The 23903-nt window shown below is 43.6% G+C and overlaps 1 protein-coding gene across 5 annotated transcripts in view; it reads left to right on the top strand.

The window, feature by feature from the left end:
- Positions 1-23903, top strand: part of LOC112238336 (glutamate receptor 3-like) — a 167360-nt gene that overhangs the window by 41217 nt on the left and 102240 nt on the right. For all 5 annotated transcript variants that reach the window (XM_042326042.1, XM_042326040.1, XM_042326037.1 and 2 more), the window contains exon 2: positions 6163-6350. In XM_042326042.1, the coding sequence (XP_042181976.1) occupies positions 6163-6350 (188 nt within the window). The remainder of the gene's footprint in view (positions 1-6162; positions 6351-23903) is intronic.

The following is a 23903-nucleotide window of genomic DNA, read 5'->3' as shown; positions in this document are numbered from 1 at the left end:
CAACCCGAACATAACCACCACATGTACACTACGTACTGCATATCCTCTGTGACAAACTGCTATGTTGGTTAGTGCATGGTTGACTGGTTTACCCTCTGATTACCCCTTCCTCATGTCTACACCCAGCCACCCTAGTCTTCTTCATGTCTACACCCAGCCACCCTAGTCTTCCTCATGTCTATACCCAGCCACCATAGTCTTCCTCATGTCTACTCCCAGCCACTCTAGTCTTCCTCATGTCTACACCCAGCCACCCTAGTCTTCCTCATGTCTACACCCAGCCACCCTAGTCTTCTTCATGTCTACTCCCAGCCACCCTAGTCTTCCTCATGTCTATACCCAGCCACCATAGTCTTCCTCATGTCTACACCCAGCCACCTCTTATTACCCCTTCCTCATGTCTACTCCCAGCCACCCTACTCTTCTTCATGTCTACTCCCAGCCACCCTAGTCTTCCTCATGTCTACACCCAGCCACCCTAGTCTTCTTCATGTCTACTCCCAGCCACCCTAGTCTTCCTCATGTCTACTCCCAGCCACCCTAGTCTTCCTCATGTCTACTCCCAGCCACCTATTCATCCACGGATGCCATTTAACCCAGTTAAGGTACATGCTCTCTTAATGTCAGACACACACACATACACACACACACACACAGAAGATTGCCATGATTTTTTATCATTTTATCCAGCTGGGTGTGGGAGATGAGGTTTTAGAACATATGCCTCAGGAATATGACACATGAATTCTACATTCTGTCTATTTCAAAGTCTCTCTAATGCAGGCCGTTTGACTTACGTTATCTCTTAACACCTGAGGGGGTGGGGGCAGGGGGCGGGGGCACTGTACAGACTCCTCATATATCACAGCAATGATTACATTATGGAACCCATGGTTACTTAGCTGTCGTTTACTCTGCGCATTTAGTGGGGATTAAACAGTCATGACCTAAATGTGTGTGTACATGTTTGTACAGTGTGTGTGTGTTCCTTCTCCACGCTCCTCACCAACAGGTGGAGAGGGGAGTTCCACAGGGGCAGGGTTCATGCTGAGAGTAGAGACGTTAACACTCGCTGAAACCCCAGTCGCAAAAACTACCACTCAACAATTCTGAGCCAGAACGGAGGAAATGGAAATGCTAAAATAGTGAGGAGAGTTTAGTGGAACATTGTTTGTTGTTGTTGTTGTGCTCTGTGTGTTTGGCACTGTAAGGCTAATGTCTGCAGTAGGTCCATAGAGATAAGGCTTTAGCGACGTGGACTGATGCACTGGGAATAATAAATTACATGCTTTTCTCTCTGTCTCGTGGCTCAACTTTCTGTTCACTACTCTGTGGAAAGGCTATTTGCATAATCCCCAATGACTAACTGAAAACATTCCTTTTTTTGCAATAATATTAAATCAGCATTTGTCACCATTATGTCTGATAGGTAGATGTTGCTGTTGTAGTGAGTTCTGTTCGGTATGGCTTGAGTCCCTATTTGTAGAGTTCAATGGGTAGATAATGGAAAACAGCTTAGTACACCTACATTTATGAGAACCATTACATTGTTTCTGGCTTAATGAAATACCAGCGCTACGATTTACTTTCATTACCCCACTCATGCTCTCTCTCTCTCTTTCCATACATCGTAAATGTATTGTTCTTATTTCAGCTCGTAGAAAACGTACAATCTCTCGCTGCGAGAACTAGCTCTGTTAAATGAAATTATGTCACGTGAATTAATCATGAATCATTCAAATTACTTCTTTCTAATGTACTGGTAACCCTGTTCCCACACAGTGGACTGCTTTTGACAAGAGTCCGATTGGCCTATAACATGGAGAAAATCAGCCCTCCTCTAATTAATAACATGGAGATCATCAGCCCTCCTCTAATTAATAACATGGAGATCATGAGCCATCCTCTAGTTAATAACATGGAGATCATCAGCCCTCCTCTAGTTAATAACCTGGAGATCATCAGCCTTCCTCTAGTTAATAACATGGAGATCATCAGCCCTCCTCTAGTTAGTAACATGGAGATCATCAGCCCTCCTCTAGTTAATAACCTGGAGATCATCAGCCCTCCTCTAGTTAATAACCTGGAGATCATCAGCCTTCCTCTAGTTAATAACATGGAGATCATCAGCCCTCCTCTAGTTAATAACATGGAGATCATCAGCCCTCCTCTAGTTAATAACCTGGAGATCATCAGCCCTCCTCTAGTTAATAACATGGAGATCATCAGCCCTCCTCTAGTTAATAACATGGAGATCATCAGCCCTCCTCTAGTTAATAACCTGGAGATCATCAGCCCTCCTCTAGTTAATAACATGGAGATCATCAGCCCTCCTCTAGTTAATAACCTGGAGATCATCAGCCCTCCTCTAATTAATAACATGGAGATCATCAGCCCTCCTCTAGTTAATAACCTGGAGATCATCAGCCCTCCTCTAGTTAATAACATGGAGATCATCAGCCCTCCCCTCCTCTAGTTAATAACATGGAGATCATCAGCCCTCCTCTAGTTAATAACATGGAGATCATCAGCCCTCCTCTAGTTAATAACATGGAGATCATCAGCCCTCCTCTAGTTAATAACATGGAGATCATCAGCCCTCCTCTAGTTAATAACATGGAGATCATCAGCCAGCCTCTAGTTAATAACATGGAGATCATCAGCCCTCCTCTAGTTAATAACCTGGAGATCATCAGCCCTCCTCTAGTTAATAAACATGGAGATCATCAGCCCTCCTCTAGTTAATAACATGGAGATCATCAGCCCTCCTCTAGTTAATAACCTGGAGATCATCAGCCCTCCTCTAGTTAATAACATGGAGATCATCAGCCCTCCTCTAGTTAATAACATGGAGATCATCAGCCCTCCTCTAGTTAATAACATGGAGATCATCAGCCCTCCTCTAGTTAATAACATGGAGATCATCAGCCTCCTCTAGTTAATAACATGGAGATCATCAGCCCTCCTCTAGTTAATAACCTGGAGATCATCAGCCCTCCTCTAGTTAATAACATGGAGATCATCAGCCCTCCTCTAGTTAATAACATGGAGATCATCAGCCCTCCTCTGGTTAATAACCTGGAGATCATCAGCCCTCCTCTAGTTAATAACATGGAGATCATCAGCCCTCCTCTAGTTAATAACCTGGAGATCATCAGCCCTCCTCTAGTTAATAACATGGAGATCATCAGCCCTCCTCTAGTTAATAACCTGGAGATAATCAGCCCTCCTCTAGTTAATAACATGGAGATCATCATCCCCTCCTCTAGTTAATAACATGGAGATCATCAGCCCTCCTCTAGTTAATAACATGGAGATCATCAGCCCTCCTCTAGTTAATAACATGGAGATCATCAGCCCTCCTCTAGTTAATAACATGGAGATCATCAGCCCTCCTCTAGTTAATAACATGGAGATCATCAGCCCTCCTCTAGTTAACAACCTGGAGATCATCAGCCCTCCTCTAGTTAATAACATGGAGATCATCAGCCCTCCTCTAGTTAATAACGTGGAGATCATCAGCCCTCCTCTAGTTAATAACATGGAGATCATCAGCCCTCCTCTAGTTAATAACATGGAGATCATCAGCCCTCCTCTAGTTAATAACCTGGAGATCATCAGCCCTCCTCTAGTTAATAACATGGAGATCATCAGCCCTCCTCTAGTTAATAACATGGAGATCATTAGCCCTCCTCTAGTTAATAACCTGGAGATCATCAGCCCTCCTCTAGTTAATAACCTGGAGATCATCAGCCCTCCTCTAGTTTAATAACATGGAGATCATCAGCCCTCCTCTAGTTAATAACATGGAGATCATCAGCCCTCCTCTAGTTAATAACATGGAGATCATCAGCCCTCCTCTAGTTAATAACCTGGAGATCATCAGCCCTCCTCTAGTTAATAACATGGAGATCATCAGCCCTCCTCTAGTTAATAACATGGAGATCATCAGCCCTCCTCTAGTTAATAACCTGGAGATCATCAGCCCTCCTCTAGTTAATAACATGGAGATCATCAGCCCTCCTCTAGTTAATAACCTGGAGATCATCAGCCCTCCTCTAATTAATAACATGGAGATCATCAGCCCTCCTCTAGTTAATAACCTGGAGATCATCAGCCCTCCTCTAGTTAATAACATGGAGATCATCATCCCCTCCTCTAGTTAATAACATGGAGATCATCAGCCCTCCTCTAGTTAATAACATGGAGATCATCAGCCCTCCTCTAGTTAATAACATGGAGATCATCAGCCCTCCTCTAGTTAATAACATGGAGATCATCAGCCCTCCTCTAGTTAATAACATGGAGATCATCAGCCAGCCTCTAGTTAATAACATGGAGATCATCAGCCCTCCTCTAGTTAATAACCTGGAGATCATCAGCCCTCCTCTAGTTAATAACATGGAGATCATCAGCCCTCCTCTAGTTAATAACATGGAGATCATCAGCCCTCCTCTAGTTAATAACCTGGAGATCATCAGCCCTCCTCTAGTTAATAACATGGAGATCATCAGCCCTCCTCTAGTTAATAACCTGGAGATCATCAGCCCTCCTCTAGTTAATAACATGGAGATCATCAGCCCTCCTCTAGTTAATAACATGGAGATCATCAGCCCTCCTCTAGTTAATAACATGGAGATCATCAGCCCTCCTCTAGTTAATAACATGGAGATCATCAGCCCTCCTCTAGTTAATAACATGGAGATCATCAGCCCTCCTCTAGTTAATAACATGGAGATCATCAGCCCTCCTCTAGTTAATAACCTGGAGATCATCAGCCCTCCTCTAGTTAATAACATGGAGATCATCAGCCCTCCTCTAGTTAGTAACATGGAGATCATCAGCCCTCCTCTAGTTAATAACCTGGAGATCATCAGCCCTCCTCTAGTTAATAACATGGAGATCATCAGCCCTCCTCTAGTTAATAACCTGGAGATCATCAGCCCTCCTCTAGTTAATAACCTGGAGATCATCAGCCCTCCTCTAGTTAATAACCTGGAGATCATCAGCCCTCCTCTAGTTAATAACATGGAGATCATCATCCCCTCCTCTAGTTAATAACATGGAGATCATCAGCCCTCCTCTAGTTAATAACATGGAGATCATCAGCCCTCCTCTAGTTAATAACATGGAGATCATCAGCCCTCCTCTAGTTAATAACATGGAGATCATCAGCCCTCCTCTAGTTAACAACCTGGAGATCATCAGCCCTCCTCTAGTTAATAACATGGAGATCATCAGCCCTCCTCTAGTTAATAACGTGGAGATCATCAGCCCTCCTCTAGTTAATAACATGGAGATCATCAGCCCTCCTCTAGTTAATAACATGGAGATCATCAGCCCTCCTCTAGTTAATAACCTGGAGATCATCAGCCCTCCTCTAGTTAATAACATGGAGATCATCAGCCCTCCTCTAGTTAATAACATGGAGATCATTAGCCCTCCTCTAGTTAATAACCTGGAGATCATCAGCCCTCCTCTAGTTAATAACCTGGAGATCATCAGCCCTCCTCTAGTTAATAACATGGAGATCATCAGCCCTCCTCTAGTTAATAACATGGAGATCATCAGCCCTCCTCTAGTTAATAACCTGGAGATCATCAGCCCTCCTCTAGTTAATAACATGGAGATCATCAGCCATCCTCTAGTTAATAACATGGAGATCATCAGCCCTCCTCTAGTTAATAACCTGGAGATCATCAGCCCTCCTCTAGTTAATAACATGGAGATCATCAGCCATCCTCTAGTTAATAACATGGAGATCATCAGCCCTCCTCTAGTTAATAACCTGGAGATCATCAGCCCTCCTCTAGTTAATAACATGGAGATCATCAGCCCTCCTCTAGTTAATAACATGGAGATCATCAGCCCTCCTCTAGTTAATAACATGGAGATCATCAGCCCTCCTCTAGTTAATAACATGGAGATAAGACATCTTGCTCTGGTCTCCTCCACACCCACCCCTCGTCTTCATGTGATATTGTCTTGTCAATGCAGAAGGACGTCTACTGTTATTTCAGATTGTAATGGGGAAACATGACCTAATGCCACATTAAACACATTATACATTAAGCACCTTCCTTAGTCGATTGCACTTATGATAAACAGCTCTGTTTTTCTTTTTCGCTCTCTCTCTCTCTCTCTCTCTCTCTCTCTCTCTAGGTTTCTCTATCCTTCAGGCCATCATGGAGTCAGCGGTGACCAACAATTGGCAGGTGACGGCTCGGTCTGTGGGGAGCATCACGGACGCAGCAGAGTTGAAACGGATCATCGAGGAGATGGACAGGAGGCAGGAGAAACGCTACATCATCGACTGTGAGGTGGACAGGATCAACACTATCCTAGGACAGGTAAGGACTTTATGGAATATTTATTGACTCAAGACATTTCAGCTTTAAATTGTTTATACGTTTTTGAAAATGTTCTACAAACAAAATTCCACTATGGGGTACGTTGCGTTTATATGTATGTTCAGTACAGTGCCTTGCAAAAGTATTCATCCCCCTTGGCATTTTTCCTATTTTGTTGCATTACAACCTGCAATTTAAATGCATTTTTATTTGTATTTCATGTAATGGACAAACACAAAATAGTCAACATTTCTGAAGTCAATTAAAAGATAAAATAAAAAACGGAAAAGTGCATATGTATTCACCCCCTTTGCTATGAAGCTCCTAAATAAGATCTGGTGCAACCAATTACCTTCAGAAGTCACATAATTAGTGAAATGAAGTCCACCTGTGTGCAATCTAAGTGTCACATGATCTGTCACATGATCTCAGTATATATACACCTGTTCTGAAAGTCCTCAGAGTCTGCAACACCACTAAGCAAGGGGCACCATCAAGCAATTGGCACCATGAAGACCAAACCATAAAGACCAAACAGGTCAGGGACAAAGTTGTGGAGAAGTACAGATCAAGGTTGGCTTATGAAATAATATCAGAAACTTTGAACATCCCACAGAGCACCATTAAATCCATTATTAAGAAATGGAAAGAATACCGCACCACAACAAACCTGCCAAGAGAGGTCCGCCCAACAAAACTCACAGACCAGGCATTAATCAGAGACTCAACAAAGATACCATAGATAACCCTGAAGGAGCTGCAAAGCTCCACAGCAGAGATTGGAGTATCTGTCCATAGGACCACTTTAAGCCGTACACTCCATAGAGCTGGGATTTACAGAAGAGTGGTCAGATAAAAGCCATTGCTTTAAAAAGAAAATAAGCAAACACATTTGGTGTTTGCCAAAAGGCATGTGGGAGACTCCCCAAATATATGGAAGAAGGTACTCTGGTCAGATGAGAGTAAAATTGAGCTTTTAGTCCATCAAGGAAAACGCTATGTCTGGCGCAAACCCAACACCTCTCATCACCCCGAGAACATAATTTTTTCATCGGCAGGGACTGGGGAACTGGTCAGAATTGAAGGAATGATGGATGAAGCTTAATACAGGGACATTCTTGAGGGAAACCTGTTTCAGTCTTCCAGAGATTTGAGACTGGGATGGAGGTTCCCCTTCCAGCAGGACAATGACCCTAAGCATACTACTAAAGCAACACTCGAGTGGTTTAAGGGGAAACATTTAAATGTCTTGGAATGATAACAATATCAGAAATAGACAGTGTCAATTAAATGTAATAATATACAGTATGTAAAAGATCAATAACAATATCAGTGATAGAAGAGGTTGTTATCTGCATACGATCAGAGATAAAGTGGCTGAGCAGCAGGATTTTAAAAAATTGTATCAGCAACGTGTGTTAGGAGAGAGTCATTTGAATAGAGGCACTGCAAATGGTGCTGATCCGTCCAAACCATGCATGAATAAGGGAATCTATATTCGAAAAGCCTGTTTCTGTTCTGCCCTTGACTTTGGTGCAGGGCATGTGATGTCCATAGCCTGTCCATAGAGTGTTTCATGTTATCCAGAGTTTTGGTGACTGTAACTGTGCTCACGCTAGCAGAGCTGGTTTGGCAAAACTCCCTGATCTTCTCAAAAATATCAGTTTGTCTAGCTGTGTCCAGTCCAGGTGGTGCTTGTACAGGCAGACCATCTATGGATGGAAGGATGTCAGTGTTGTGCAGCAGCTGAAACCTGGTCCCGACTGAGTCCCAACGCTCCTTGGCGACAACAACACCAGACTCCAGAGCATTGAAGCTGTAAAACAGGAAATAAACAAAAATATTAAGACATTACAACCTTGCACAACATCAATTCACCTCCCCAGTTTAGATAAGAAGAATCACCTCATACAATTCAATAAAAATGATATTCACCTGAAGTGCTGGTACTGCTTGATCTGTGGCAGCGGCCTGAAGTACGGAGTCAGGTGTTGTTGTCAGCCATAGCTTTCCACCAGCACCGTACCATCTTCCAGTCCAACCAGCTGTTGGATGTTGACACTCCTGTCACAGTGCTGTCCTTCACAACACCAGCAATCTCAGATAAAGTGTTCACTCTGGTCTTTCTGAAGCTCTGCTTGAAGAGGCTATATAACTAGCAATGCGAAATGGCAATCTGAGATAACATTACTACAAACAGATCATAAATGGAATGTTTGCTAGCGAGCCAGCTATGTAGCATCAGCTAGCTAGCTAACAGTCAGCTTTAACTTGGGGTCTTTTGTTTATACATGTTTATACATTAGCTAGCTAACATTAGGCTATATTATTACACACAGATCGTAAACATAATGTTAGCTAGCGAGCTAACAGTAAGCTTTAACTTGCAATGAAAACAACTTTCTGACAAAATTAGAAATGTATAATATCTGAAACTGTAGCTAGACTCTTCCCCGTATGGATGTACATGGATGAACGCTTCATGGCAGACTGCCACCCCTTTCAATAAGACGTCCTGTCTCGGTTCCGTTGTTGTGTCAAGTCACTCTGGTTCACACTGACCGCGTACAATGCCATAAAAATCCTCTTAAGCTTTAGCCCCCACCCAAACTCTGACCATTTCACTCACGCTAGCAGAGCTGGTTTGGCTGTTTTCATGTTATCCAGAGTGTTGGTGACTGTAACTGTGCTCACGCTAGCAGAGCTGGTTTGGCTGTTTTCATGTTATCCAGAGTGTTGGTGACTGTAACTGTGCTCACGCTAGCAGAGCTGGTTTGGCTGTTTTCATGTTATCCAGAGTGTTGGTGACTGTAACTGTGCTCACGCTAGCAGAGCTGGTTTGGCTGTTTTCATGTTATCCAGAGTGTTGGTGACTGTAACTGTGCTCCTGGCAACAATTGAATTACGCTTTTTGTTTCCAGATGTTTACTGACACCGGCCATATTCAACCGGTGTTGAGCGTTAGTAAATTCATCTGTTATTCTGCACTCTGTCACACTCAGATGAGCGAAGTTCTGTTGAAATCGATACATAGTCAAGTCTTCTGTTAAATTTCAATACGAGATTCTTTAAAAAAAGCCACTTTGGACAGGATTACCTACTGACCAGTTCAAATAGACAGAATTGTGTTGTATGGCAGACCAATCCAAACTCATCTCTCGGCATATCCAGCCCACTCATTATCTCAGCCAATCATGGCTAGCGGGAAGGTTGCTGTGTTTTTCCTGTGGCTTAACCAACTAGGCTCATCATTTTTTTTAAATATATATAATTACAAATGGCATACAAGTTTGTTGTTAAGGCACATGAAAGTTCACATGTTCCAGAAGGCATCTCTGCTCCAAAAAAACTATTTTGATTTTAAAAAAGTTTACAATCAAGTGACTCTCCTGTGAGGTAGTGACCTGTGACATACGTCTAGTTTCCTGAAACAGGTCACATAAAAGGTCCCACAGTTCATATCGGAGCAAAAACCAAGCAAGGAGGTCGAAGGATTTGTCCATTGAACACCGAGACATGATTGTGTTGAGGCACAGGAAATGTTGGAGTCTGCTGTTGATTATACTGCAGAGGAATATTCCGTGATTGCGTTTGACGCAGATTCCATGGTAAACGTTGTGCTGTCACTTCCCAGAAGTGATTAGATTCTATGGATTCTTCAATCACATTGAGCTGATTTCTGAACTGCTGTTCACTCTCTTTCCGTTGTGTATTTCTCTATTGTTTTAATGATTCACCATAGTGAAGGCGTAACCTAAGGTATTCTGGGTCTCTGTTTTTGGTTGCATAGGTTTCTCAATAACTTTCTTAGGTTTTTGCACTCTTCAACAAACCATTTGTCATTGTTGTTCATTTTCTTCGGTTTTCTGCCGTAATTTCAATTTGATATGTTAGCTGATAGGTACCTTCACTTCACTACTTTAGGGAAATATTTTTTTCAGGAAGTTGTCTAGGAGAGATTGAATTTGTTGTTGGCCAATGTCTTTTTGTTAGGTTTCTACACTATCCTATTTCCATCTATAGCCTTTCCTAATAGCATGCAGTTTGCTTGGCTTCAATGCCTCATGGTTGAGTATTGCTCTGTTCAAGTAGATTGATAAAGTAGTCTACAGTGTTTATGCCAAGAGCTGAGCTATAGTTGTACCTACCTAGAAGCATATTATTGACTATGTACAGCGTGTGACAGAGCTGCAGGAGTTGTGACCCGTTTTTGTTGGTTGTGTTGTCGTAGTTGTGTCTAGGGGGAATGAAGAGTATCAACTCCGGGTAGGTGTTTATCCCCCTGTGCGTTGAGGGTGTCAGTTTCTTGTCCAGTTCTGGCATTTAGATCACCACAGACTAGTACATGTCCCTGAGCCTGGAAATGGTTATTCTCCCCCTCTAGGATGGAGAAGCTGTCTTCATTAAAGCATGGGGATTCTAGTTGGGGGATTTAGGTAGCACACAGCAGGGCATTTGTCTCTGTCGAGATCATTTCCTTATTTATTTCTAACCAGATGCTGCTGATTTGATTAATTTAATGGCCTGGGTCTGCTCTATACCAAATGTACATACCCCCTGAGTCCTTTCCCTGTTTTACTCATGCTAGTTTGGTGGGACTATTTTCTTTACTTTTTTAAATTTAACCAGGCAAGTCAAATCAAATCAAAGTGTATTTGTCAAGTGTGCCGAATACAACAGGTGTAGACCTTACAGTGAAATGCTTACTTACAGGCTCTAACCAATAGTGCAAATAAGGTATTAGGGTAACAATAGGTAAGTAAAGAAATTAAAACAACAGTAAAAAGACTTTGAAAAATAAAAGTAGCGAGGCTATATACAGTATCGAGGCTTTAAAAGTAGCGAGGCTATATACAGCATCGAGGCTTTAAAAGTAGCGAGGCTATATACAGTAGGGAGGCTTTAAAAGTAGCGAGGCTATATACAGTATCGAGGCTTTAAAAGTAGCGAGGCTATATACAGTAGGGAGGCTTTAAAAGTAGCGAGGCTATATACAGTAGGGAGGCTATAACAGTAGCAAGGCTACATACAGACATCAGTTAGTCAAGCTGATTTAGGTAGTATGTACATGTATATATGGTTAAAGTGACTATGCATATATGATGAACAGAGAGTAGCAGTAGCGTAAAAGAGGGGTTGGCGGGTGGCGGAACTCCATTCAGATAGGCCAGTCAGCCAATGTGCGGGAGCACTGGTTGGTCGGGGCAATTGAGGTAGTATGTATGTGAATGTATAGTGAATGTATAGTTAAAGTGACTATGCATATATGATAAACAGAGAGTAGCAGCAGCGTAAAAGAGGGGTTGGGCACACTTTTTTGATTACCTGTTCAGGAGTCTTATGGCTTGGGGGTAAAAACTGTTGAGAAGCCTTTTTGTCCTAGACTTCGCACTCCGGTACCGCTCGCCATATGGTAGTAGAGAGAACAGTATATGACTGGGGTGGCTGGGGTCTTTGACAATTCTTAGGGCCTTCCTCTGACACCACCTGGTGTAGATGTCCTGGATGGCAGGAAGCTTAGCCCTAGGGATGTACTGGGCCATACGCACTACCCTCTGTAGTGCCTTGCGGTCAGAGGCCGAGCAATTGCCATACCAGGCGGTGATGCAACCAGTGAGGATGCTCTCGATGTTGCAGCTGTAGAACCTTTTGAGGATCTCAGGATCCATCTTTTATGTTTCCTGAGGGGGAATAGGCTTTGTCGTGCCTTCGTCACGACTGTCTTGGTGTGTTTTGACCAATCTAGTTTGTTGTTGATGTGGACACCAAGGATTTTGAAGCTCTCAACCTGCTCCACTACAGCCCCGTCGATGAGAATGGGGGCATGCTCGGCCCTCCTTTTCCTGTAGTCCACAATCATCTCCTTAGTCTTGGTTACGTTAAAGCATAGGTTGTTATTCTGACACCACACTGCCAGGTCTCTGACCTCCTCCCTATAGCCTGTCTCATCGTTGTTGGTGATCAGGCCTACCACTGTTGTGTCATCTGCAAACTTAATCATGGTGTTGGAGTCGTGCCTGGCCATGCCGTCGTGGGTGAACAGGGAGTGCAGGAGGGGACTGAGCATGCACCCCTGGGGGGCTCCAGCGTTGAGGATCAGCGTGGCAGATGTGTTGCTACCTACCCTCACCACCTAGGGCCGGCCCGTCAGGAGCTCCAGGATCCAGTTGCAGAGGGAGGTGTTTAGTCCCAGGATCCTTAGCTTAGTGATGAGTTTTGAGGGTACTATGGTCTTGAATGCTGAGCTGTAGTCGATCTCACATATTTTTTTCCTTTTGTTCCAGTTGGGAAAGGCTATTGTGGAGTGCAATAGAGAGATTGCATAATCTGTGGAACTGTTTGGGCGGTATGAAAATTGGAGTGGGTCTAGGGTTTCTGGGACAATGGTGTTGATGTGAGTCATTACCAGCCTTTCAAAGCACTTCATGGCTACGGACGTGAGAGCTACGGGTCTGTAGTCATTTAGGCAGGTTGCCTTTGTGTTCTTGGGTACAGGGACTATGGTGGTATGCTTGAAACATGTTGGTATTATGGACTCAATCAGAGACATGTTGAAAATTTCAGTGAAGACATCTGCCAGTTGGTAAGCACATGCCCGGAGCACACGTCCTGGTAAACCATCTGGCCCCGCAGCCTTGTGAATGTTGACCTGTTTAATGGTCTTACTCACATCGGCCGTGGAGAGCGTGATCACACAGTCGTCTGGAACAGCTGATGCTCTCATGCATGCTTCAGTGTTGCTTGCCTTGAAGCGAGCATAGAAGTGATTCAGCTCGTCTGGTAGGCTCGTGTCACTGGGCAGCTCGCTGTTGTGCTGCCCTTTGTAGTCTGTAACAGTTTGCAAGCCCTGCCACATAAGACGAGCGTCGAAGCCGGTGTAGTATGATTCAATCTTAGCCCTGTATTGACGCTTTGCCTGTTTGATGGTTTGTCGCAGGGCATAGCAGGATTTCTTATAAGCTTCCGGGTTAGAGTCCCGCACCTTGAAAGCGGCAGCTTTACGCTTTAGCTCAGTGCGAATGTTGCCTGTAATCCATGGCTTCTGGTTGGGGTATGTACGTACGGTCATTGTGGGGACGACGTTATCAATGCATTTATTGATGAAGCCAGTGACTGATGTGGTGTACTCCTTAATGCCATCGGAAGAATCCCAGAACATATTCCAGTCTGTGATAGCAAAACAGTCCTGTAGTTTAGCATCTGCTTCATCCGACCACTTTTTTTATAGACCGAGTCACTGGTGCATCCTGCTTAAATTTTTTGCTTGTAGGCAGGAATCAGGAGGATAGAGTTGTGGTTGGATTTACCAAATGGAGGGCGAGGGAGAGATTTGTATGCGTCTCTGTGTGTGGAGTAGAGGTGATCTAGAATGTTTTTCTCCTCTGGTTGCACATTTAACATGTTGATAGAAATGAGGTAGAACTGATTTAAGTTTCCCTGCATTAAAGTCTCTGGCCACTTGGAGCGCTGCCTCTGGGTGAGTGGTTTCCTGTTTGCTTATTTCCTTAAACAGCTGACTGAGTGCGGTCTTAGTGCCAGCATCTGTCTATGGTAGTAAATAAACAGCCAGGAAAGTATAGCTGAAAACTCTCTAGGCAGGTAGTGTGGACTGCAATTTATCACAATATACAAAATCTAGAATCCAAAATCTAGAGACTTCCTTAGATTTCATGCACCAGCTGTTGTTTACAAATATGCACAGACCACCCCCCCTGGTCTTACCAGAGTGTGCTGTTCTATCTTGCCGGTACAGCGTATATCCCACTAGCTGAATATCCATGTCGTCATTCAGCCACAATTCCGCGAAACATAGGATATTACAGTTTTTGATGTCCCGTTAGGATATTCGTGATCAGCTTTCCCACTCGCCGTCTGTGGATCCTTGTTGTAGAAAAAATATGTGTCTAATCCGAGGTGAGTGATCGCTGTCCTGATATCCAGAAGCTCTTTGTCTAATCTGAGGTGAGTGATCGCTGTCCTGATATCCAGAAGCTCTTTGTCTAATCTGAGGTGAGTGATCGCTGTCCTGATATCCAGAAGCTCTTTGTCTAATCTGAGGTGAGTGATCGCTGTCCTGATATCCAGAAGCTCTTTGTCTAATCTGAGGTGAGTGATCGCTGTCCTGATATCCAGAAGCTCTTTGTCTAATCTGAGGTGAGTGATTGCTGTCCTGATATCCAGAAGCTCTTTGTCTAATCTGAAGTGAGTGATCGCTGTCCTGACATCCAGAAGCTCTTTGTCTAATCCGAGGTGAGTGATCGCTGTCCTGACATCCAGAAGCTCTTTGTCTAATCCAAGGTGAGTGATCGCTGTCCTGACATCCAGAAGCTCTTTGTCTAATCCGAGGTGAGTGATCGCTGTCCTGACATCCAGAAGCTCTTTGTCTAATCCAAGGTGAGTGATCGCTGTCCTGACATCCAGAAGCTCTTTGTCTAATCCAAGGTGAGTGATCGCTGTCCTGACATCCAGAAGCTCTTTGTCTAATCTGAGGTGAGTGATCGCTGTCCTGATATCCAGAAGCTATGTGTCTAATCCAAGGTGAGTGATCTCTGTCCTGATATCCAGAAGCTCTTTGTCTAATCTGAGGTGAGTGATCTCTGTCCTGATATCCAGAAGCTCTTTGTCTAATCTGAGGTGAGTGATCTCTGTCCTGATATCCAGAAGCTCTTTGTCTAATCCAAGGTGAGTGATCTCTGTCCTGATATCCAGAAGATCTGTGTCTAATCTGAGGTGAGTGATCTCTGTCCTGATATCCAGAAGCTCTGTGTCTAATCCGAGGTGAGTGATCTCTGTCCTGATATCCAGAAGCTCTTTGTCTAATCCGAAGTGAGTGATCGCTGTCCTGATATCCAGAAGCTCTTTGTCTAATCTGAGGACAAACCAGAGGACAAACCAGTGGGTCCATCTCCACTATATCATGGTTCTTCTAGAATAACAATTTCTGTATTTCAATTTTTTTGGGGTGAAGTCCAGGTTCCTGCTCTTCAGGCCAAACGTAGATGACCTCAGGCCTTGGATATTCCAGGATGAGAGTTTTTTATTTATTTAACCTTTATTTAACCAGGTAGGCAAGTTGAGAACAAGTTCTCATTTACAGTTGCGACCTGGCCATGATAAAGCAAAGCAGTTCGACACATATAACAACACAGAGTTCCACATGGAGTAAAACAAACATACAGTCAATAATACAGTAGAAAAATAAGTCTATATACAATGTGAGCAAATGAGGTGAGATAAGGGAGGTAAAGGCAAATAAAAGGCCATGGTGGCGAAGTAAATACAATATAGCAAGTAAAACACTGGAATAGTAGATTTGCAGTGGAAGAATGTACAAATTAGAGATAGAAATAATGGGGTGCAAAGGAGCAAAAATAAATAAATACAGTTCGGGGAGAGGTAGTTGTCCATATATTGGCCAACGTTGTTAGTCGTGTGATTTGGGGTTTGGGCTCAGACCAGCATGTCCCCCCTGCCTACCTCCTCTCTGGGCTTAAAGCCTCTACACTGCATCATACCCCTCTCATTGTATTCCACTCGTTGATATAATTTAATTTAGCTATATTATATTGGTTTCTCCCTGCTTTACAATATCCCCTCCTTGAGCATTAGTTTCTGTCTAATTTGATACCCGGAGTAATAGATTCATTCTGAATTGCTTTTAGTATACATTTATTGTGTCTAATTTTATTATCTTCGTGCCGCTAAATGTCCTTACTCGATAATTGTACAAAAATATATATATATATTTAACCTCTATTCATTTAGTTCAGGATAAGCATCAGCTTTTAAAAGCATCAGTAGAGAACATACTGTACTCAGACATTTTAATGGCTGCATCTTTAATGGTGTTCTCAGATTTACTACCTATAATAGTACTAATCTGTATGTGTTCTCAGCATTTTGATGTGAATTCACTCAATGTCTCTATGCTGGTATTTAATGAGGGTTTTCTCTCTGGTGTACTTCCCCCCCAACACCCCTCAGTATTTTCCCTTGTTAATTTACTGTAGCAGTTTAAGAAGAGAGGAGGCGCTCAACAAAGTCCTTCACCTCTCTCCAGGGTAGCAGTTTAAGAAGAGAGGAGGCGCTCAACATAGTCCTTCACCTCCCTCCAGGGTAGCAGTTTAAGAAGAGAGGAGGCACTCAACATAGTCCTTCACCTCTCTCCAGGGTAGCAGTTTAAGAAGAGAGGAGGCGCTCAACATAGTCCTTCACCTCTCTCCAGGGTAGCAGTTTAAGAAGAGAGGAGGCACTCAACATAGTCCTTCACCTCTCTCCAGGGTAGCAGTTTAAGAAGAGAGGAGGCACTCAACATAGTCCTTCACCTCTCTCCAGGGTAGCAGTTTAAGAAGAGAGGAGGCACTCAACATAGTCCTTCACCTCTCTCCAGGGTAGCAGTTTAAGAAGAGAGGAGGCACTCAACATAGTCCTTCACCTCTCTCCAGGGTAGCAGTAGGCACACTCACAAACATGTACAATAACACTCAAAAACATGCACACGCACACAGTTCCGTCGCCTCATCATGGGGTGTCTAAGCTTCAGCTGATTGGACTAATTTTGCCAAAACCTCAGTGATGACTCTGAAGCAGCTGGACTTCGCCCTGTCTAGACCCCTATTTTAGTGTGTCCCATTATTCCGTTACTCTAGCCTCCTAGGGTGTACCATTATTCTGTAACTCTAGCCTCCTAGGGTGTACCATTATTCTGTAACTCTAGCCTCCTAGGGTGTACCATTATTCGGGGGTTTATTGGGCTCTGCTGTATGATTGGGTTCATTGGGCTCTGCTGTAGGGCTGAGATTCATTGGGCTCTGCTGTAGGGCTGAGGTTCATTGGGCTCTGCTTTAGGGCTGAGGTTCATTGGGCTCTGCTGTAGGGCTGAGGTTCATTGGGCTCTGCTGTAGGGCTGAGGTTCATTGGGCTCTGCTTTAGGGCTGAGGTTCATTGGGCTCTGCTGTAGGGCTGAGGTTCATTGGGCTCTGCTGTCGGGCTGAGGTTCATTGGGCTCTGCTTTAGGGCTGAGGTTCATTGGGCTCTGCTGTAGGGCTGAGGTTCATTGGGCTCTGCTTTAGGGCTGAGGTTCATTGGGCTCTGCTGTAGGGCTGAGGTTCATTGGGCTCTGCTGTAGGGCTGAGGTTCATTGGGCTCTGCTTTAGGGCTGAGGTTCATTGGGCTCTGCTGTAGGGCTGAGGTTCATTGGGCTCTGCTGTCGGGCTGAGGTTCATTGGGCTCTGCTTTAGGGCTGAGGTTCATTGGGCTCTGCTGTAGGGCTGAGGTTCATTGGGCTCTGCTGTAGGGCTGAGGTTCATTGGGCTCTGCTGTAGGGCTGATGTTCATTGGGCTCTGCTGTACGGCTGAGGTTCATTGGGCTCTGCTTTAGGGCCGAGGTTCATTGGGCTCTGCTCTGGGACCTTGGTTTAATGGGCTCAAGGCCATCAGAATGGATCAAAAGACATATGTGGTGTGTTGGTGCTGGGCGGGAACAAAAGTTTGCACACACTCTGGCCCAGAGTTGTCTCTTCGTTTTGCTATTGGCCTGCTGTTGTCCTGCTGTTGTCATGCTGTTGCAGAGCAGATAGACGTCTCAATGGGTTTGTTTTGTTACTGCTGTGAAGAGTGCCGATAGGACACATAATAAAGGTCTGTATATTCTGTGATGATCAGTGCAGACAAACCAACTCTGTAGTTTGCCGTCAATACGCTGCACTGCACTGCAGATAAATCAATCCAATGGCGAGGCTTCCCTCACAACTTAATGGATAAGGTACAACTACTCTCTCTGGAAGTGTTCCAAAATGGCACCCTATTGTTCCAGAGCCCTATGAGGCCCTGGTCAAAAGTAGTGCACTATATAGTCTAATAGGGTGCCAATATGAACACATCCTCTGACTCATCCCAATGACTGTGATTCATACTGAAGAACAATCCACTGTTGTGATGATGTCATAGATAATGTATGTAGCATTGCACCAACTGTTGAGGGACAGATAACAGAAGGCATATCATTATCCACTGAGGAGAGTTAACAGAAAGTATTCATCCCCCTTGGAATTTTTCCTATTTTGTAGCATTACAACATGTAATTTAAATTGATTTTTATTTGTATTTCATGTAATGGACCTACACAAAATAGTCCAATTTAGGGAAGTGAAATGGAAAAAATTACTTGTTTAAAAAACTTCTAAAATAATTAAAAACTGTGATGCCAGCATATTCATTCACCCCCTTTGCTATGAAGACCCTAAATAAGATCTGGTGCAACCAATTACCTTCAGAAGTCACATAATTTATGAAGTAAAGTCCACCTGTGTGCAATCTGTGTCACATGATCTGTCACATGATATCAGTATATATACACCTGTTCTGAAAGGCACCAGAGTCTGCAACACTACTAAGCAAGGGGCACCACCAAGCAAGTGGCACCATGAAGACCAAAGAGCTCTCCAAACAGGTCAGGGACTAAGTTGTGGAGAAGTACAGATCAAGGTTGGGTTATAAAAATGATCCAAAACTTTGAACATCCCATGGAACACCATTAAATCCATTAGAAAAAAAAAGAATATGGCACCACAACGAACCTGCCTAGAGAGGGCCGCACACCAAAACTCACGGACCAGGCAAGGAGGGCATTAATCAGAGAGGCAACAAAGAGACCAAAGATAAGCTGAAAAGCTCCACAGCGGAGATTGGAGTATCTGTCCATATGACCACTTTAAGCCGTACACTCCACAGAGCTGGGCTTTATGGAATAGTGGCCGGAGAAAAGGCATTGCTTGCCTTTTGCTGTTCGCCAAAAGGCATGTCGGAGACTCCCCAAACATGTGGAAGAAGGTACTCTGGTCAGATGAGATTAAATTGAGCATTTTGGCCATCCATGAAAATGCTATGTCTGGCTCAAAACCAACACCTCTCATCACCCCGAGAACTGCATCCCCACAGTGAAGCATGGTGGTGGCAGCATGATGCTGTGGGGATGTTTTTCGTTGGCAGGCACTGGGAAACTGGTCAGAATTGAAGGAATGATATATGGCGCTAAATACAGGGAACTTTGTGAGGGACACCTGTTTCAGTCTTCCAGAGATTTGAAACTGGGATGCAGGTTCACCTTCCAGCAGGACAATGACCCTAAGCATACTGCTAAAGCAACACTCGAGTGGTTTAAGGGGAAACATTTAAATGTCTTGGAATGGACTAGTCAAAGGCCAGACGTCATTCCAATTGACAATCTGTGGTATGACTTAAAGATTGCTGTACACCAATGGAATCCATTCAACTTGAAGGAGCTGTAGCGGTTTTGCCTTGAAGAATTGGAAAAATCCCAGTGATTAGATGTGCCAAGCTTTTAGAAACATACCCCAAGAGACATGCAGCTGTAATTGCTGTAAAAGGTGGCTCTACAAAGTATTGATTTTGGGGGGCGAATATTTATGCCCACTGTTTTATGTTTTATTTATTGTTTGTTTCGCAATAAAACATATTTTGCATCTTCAAAGTGGTGGTAGGCATGTTGTATAAATCAAATGATACAAACCCCCCAAAATCAATTTTAATTCCAGTTTGTAAGGCAACAAAATAGAACCAATGCCCAGGGGGGTGAATACTTTCGCAAGCCACTGTATTTAAGGTCATATAATGTATTTGAATCATCTTCCACTGATGAGGTCAGTTAATAGAAGGTATTTAACCCTTGTTTTGTCCTAACCCTCCTGCTGTGTTCTGGTCGAATTGGACTGATTTACAAGTTTTCTCTCTGAAAAATGTAGTTCATTTAGTCTGATTGTCATAAGGTTCCATGACTTTGTCCACACAGGGCATCTGAACATCAAATACATGTTGATGATTTTCATTACATGTTGGGTGTTTTTTTTTCCGCTTCTGTCCACCTGTGGTGTTCCTGGTCAAAAATGACCGGTCATTAGAAATGAGTGTGTGAGACTACAATTAGTGTTTAACATTGAGTTCAGGCACATGCCCATTCATCAGATGGACACACTTCCTCTCCCAGACCCCAACATGCATGTGTGTTTGAGCACACACACACACACACACACACACACACACACACCCACACGCACACACACACACAGACACACCCTACTCCCCTTCTTGGCTTCCATGGCAACCCCCACGGGTGTCACACCCTGACCTTAGAGAGCCGTTTTATTTCTCTGTTTGGTTAGGTTAGGTCATATTTGGGTGGACATTCTATGTTGTCTATTCTTTGTTTTTGGCCGAGTGTGGTTCCCAATCAGAGGCAGCTGTCTATCGTTGTCTCTGATTGGGAATCATACTTAGGCAGCCTTTTTTCCCACCTAGGTTGTGGGTAATTCTTTATTTTCTGTGTGTGTTTGTGTGACGGTTGCGTCACGTTTGTTTCTGTTTACCTGTTTTGACATACAGCCTGCGCCTTGGCTCATCTATGACAGGGAATTTGAAGGTAGCGAACGTGACAACGGGAACCTTCCCCAATAGAATATTTTCCCCACGGGAACCACACCTGTTGGCATTATCACAAACAATTGCAACATTGTTTTAATAATATATAGAACTTTTCTCGCAGCTCTGGTATATAAAGCTCTTTATTTTGGCCTTTATTCTGTGGTAGCACAATGACCAAACGATATACTGTATGTGAGGCTCTTGATTATATCTTTGATCATGACACTGGTGAGGGGGAGAGAGTCCTTGTTAAACTTGGACAAAGTAGTCTGTGATAAATAGCACAATATGTTTCATCTGAGTATTTGTTATAGTCAAAATAATCCATACATTGTGCATTTTTTTCACTCATTAACGAGTTGTATGAGCTCAGGTCAACGAGGCCTACAGGCCATAAATATCAAATAGAAGTTCAAAACTTGTAATGTTCACAAGATCTAAAGTTGATTAAAAAGATCTAACACAAGATTAGGTGATAATATATGTATTATTATGGATCTGTAATCAGCTATAATGGGACGTTCATTTTGGACCGGAACACAGAATGACTTAACATGAAACGAACACCACAGGAGGGTTAAGGGTCAAACATGACCCGCCACTATGTTTAACAGCAGAGAAAACCCCCTCAATTATATTTTTTCAACTTGAAATTGTATGACTTTTTCTAGAGTGACCCCCAAATGTAGAAAAAGTGAAACATCTCCTTTGTTCATATTTCCATGAAAGATATCCACCACCAGGAGACAACGACTGTCTTCGGGTCATCTGTAAAATCATTTACACACCACACAAACTACAAAGACGCACACACACAATGAGAAATGGAGATTATGTGTGCTACTGATTGAACTCAGCCAGCAGCTCCTGAAGAGGAAGATCACCATGGTTGGCACAGTTAGAAAGAACAAGCCTGAGCTCCTCGCAACAAGTGGGAGAGAGGCCTTCTCATCAAAGTTTGCCTTCACCCCCACCACCACTCTAGTTTCTTACATCCCAAAGACGAACAAGAATGTGGTCCTGCTGAGCACACTGCACAAAATGGCTGAGATCAGTGACCGTGAGGACAAGAAGCCAGCCATCATACTGGACTACAACCACAACAAAGGAGGTGTGGACAACCTGGACAAGGTGATTGGAACTTACAGCTGCAGGAGGATGACTGCCCCTGGTCATCTTCCATAACATAATTGATGTGTCCTCATACAACGTCTTCGTGATTTGGAACAAGATCAATGCTACCTTGATGTCTGATAAGCAGAACAAGAGGAGGGTGTTCCTGGAGCAACTGGGAAAGGGTCTTGTAACCCCACACATTCAAAGAAGGGAGCTCCTCCCCTGCACAGCAGCCTATGCAGAGCTTGTGAAAGCTGTCCAGGGGGCTGAATCTTGTCCTGATCCACCTGAGGCTACAGCTGGGGCAGACAAGAGGAGGAGATGCCAATTCTGCCCCCAAAGAAGGACTAATTATAGTTGATTTGATTTATGTTCTTCACATTTTCTTTTGATCTATTATCTTATTTTATTCTTATTTATTGTTGTTGTTTATACCCCTTGTGGGTGTTGGCAATGGTTAAAAAATGTGAGAAGACTAGTATTTTGAAGATGACTTGCACATTGTACAGTATATAAGAATACATCATTATGTTGCCAAAAAAGTTCAAGACTGTTATTGTTTCCCTTCAATAAAATACATTCAAAACTACTTTCTGCACATTTCTGCTACTTTCTTAGACTATACGAGTGCTTCTCTGGCTTAAAATGTATGTTTACACCTATACAGTACCTTTAGCAATAATAATAACAATAACATTATAATATATAATAATATTATAATAATATACCTCTGCTTTAGAATTTCTTCAGGATATGGTGGGTCCCCTGCGGGACGGTTGAGCTAACGTAGGCTAATGCGATTAGCATGAGGTTGTAAGTAACAAGAAAATATCCCAGGACATAGACATATCTGATACTGGCAGAAAGCTTAAACTCTTGTTAATCTAACTGCACTGTCCAATTTACAGTAGCTATTACAGTGAAAGAATAACATGCTATTGTTTGAGGAGAGTGCACAGTTTTGAACGTGAAATGTTATTAGTAAAGAAAACAATTATGACAGGGGTGTTGCAATAACAACGAGTGGTGTCCACTGATCAAATGCAGTCCTTCTGCACTGTGAAGAGGGGAAACCCCAGACATTCACCAAGTTTGTGATGAATAAGGGTGTTTCTTCATGCAAAATAGATCTGGGGTTAAACATTCAATCAAGCTGCTTTATTTGAGGGGTTTAGTGAAGGCGGGGCATTTTTTACCCCTAGGACAAGGGGAGTATGCAGAATGGTAGGACTACACAAGGGTTAAGAGGATCATTCACTGATGAGGACAGTTAACAGAATGTGTCATCGTGTGTGTGTGTGTGTGTGTGTGTGTGTGTGCGCATGCGTGGCTGTGTTCTGAGTCTGTGAATGCGTGGCTGTGTTCTGAGTCTGTGAATGCATGGCTGTGTTCTGAGTCTGTGAATGCGTGGCTGTGTTCTGAGTCTGTGAATGCGTGTGTGTGTTCTGAGTCTGTGAATGCGTGGCTGTGTTCTGAGTCTGTGAATGCGTGGCTGTGTTCTGAGTCTGTGAATGCGTGGCTGTGTTCTGAGTCTGTGAATGCGTGGCTGTGTTCTGAGTCTGTGAATGCGTGGCTGTGTTCTGAGTCTGGGAATGCGTGGCTGTGTTCTGAGTCTGGGAATGCGTGGCTGTGTTCTGAGTCTGGGAATGCGTGGGTTTGTTCTGCCTCTTATTCTCTCCATTCAGGCGTAACTCTCTCCCCTCCTGGGCTTTTTTCATCTCTGCCGGAGTCAGCTTAAAGGCAGAAAACACTCTTGCGCACACACACACACACACACACACACACACACACACACACACACACACACACACACACACACACACACACACACACACACACACACGAGAGAGAGACAGACACACACCTGCCTGTCTCCAGCGATCACAGAGACGGAGGCCTGTATGAATGGAGTCTGGGACAGGCCCAGGGCTCACAAGCTGTTCAAAGACACGCAGTCAGCTAGCTAGGCAGAGACTGCCATATGTGCAAGGAAGAGAT

Source organism: Oncorhynchus tshawytscha, linkage group LG08, assembly GCF_018296145.1.
Source record: "Oncorhynchus tshawytscha isolate Ot180627B linkage group LG08, Otsh_v2.0, whole genome shotgun sequence".
Lineage (NCBI taxonomy): Eukaryota > Metazoa > Chordata > Actinopteri > Salmoniformes > Salmonidae > Oncorhynchus > Oncorhynchus tshawytscha.
This window is presented reverse-complemented; position numbering and strand designations above follow the sequence as displayed.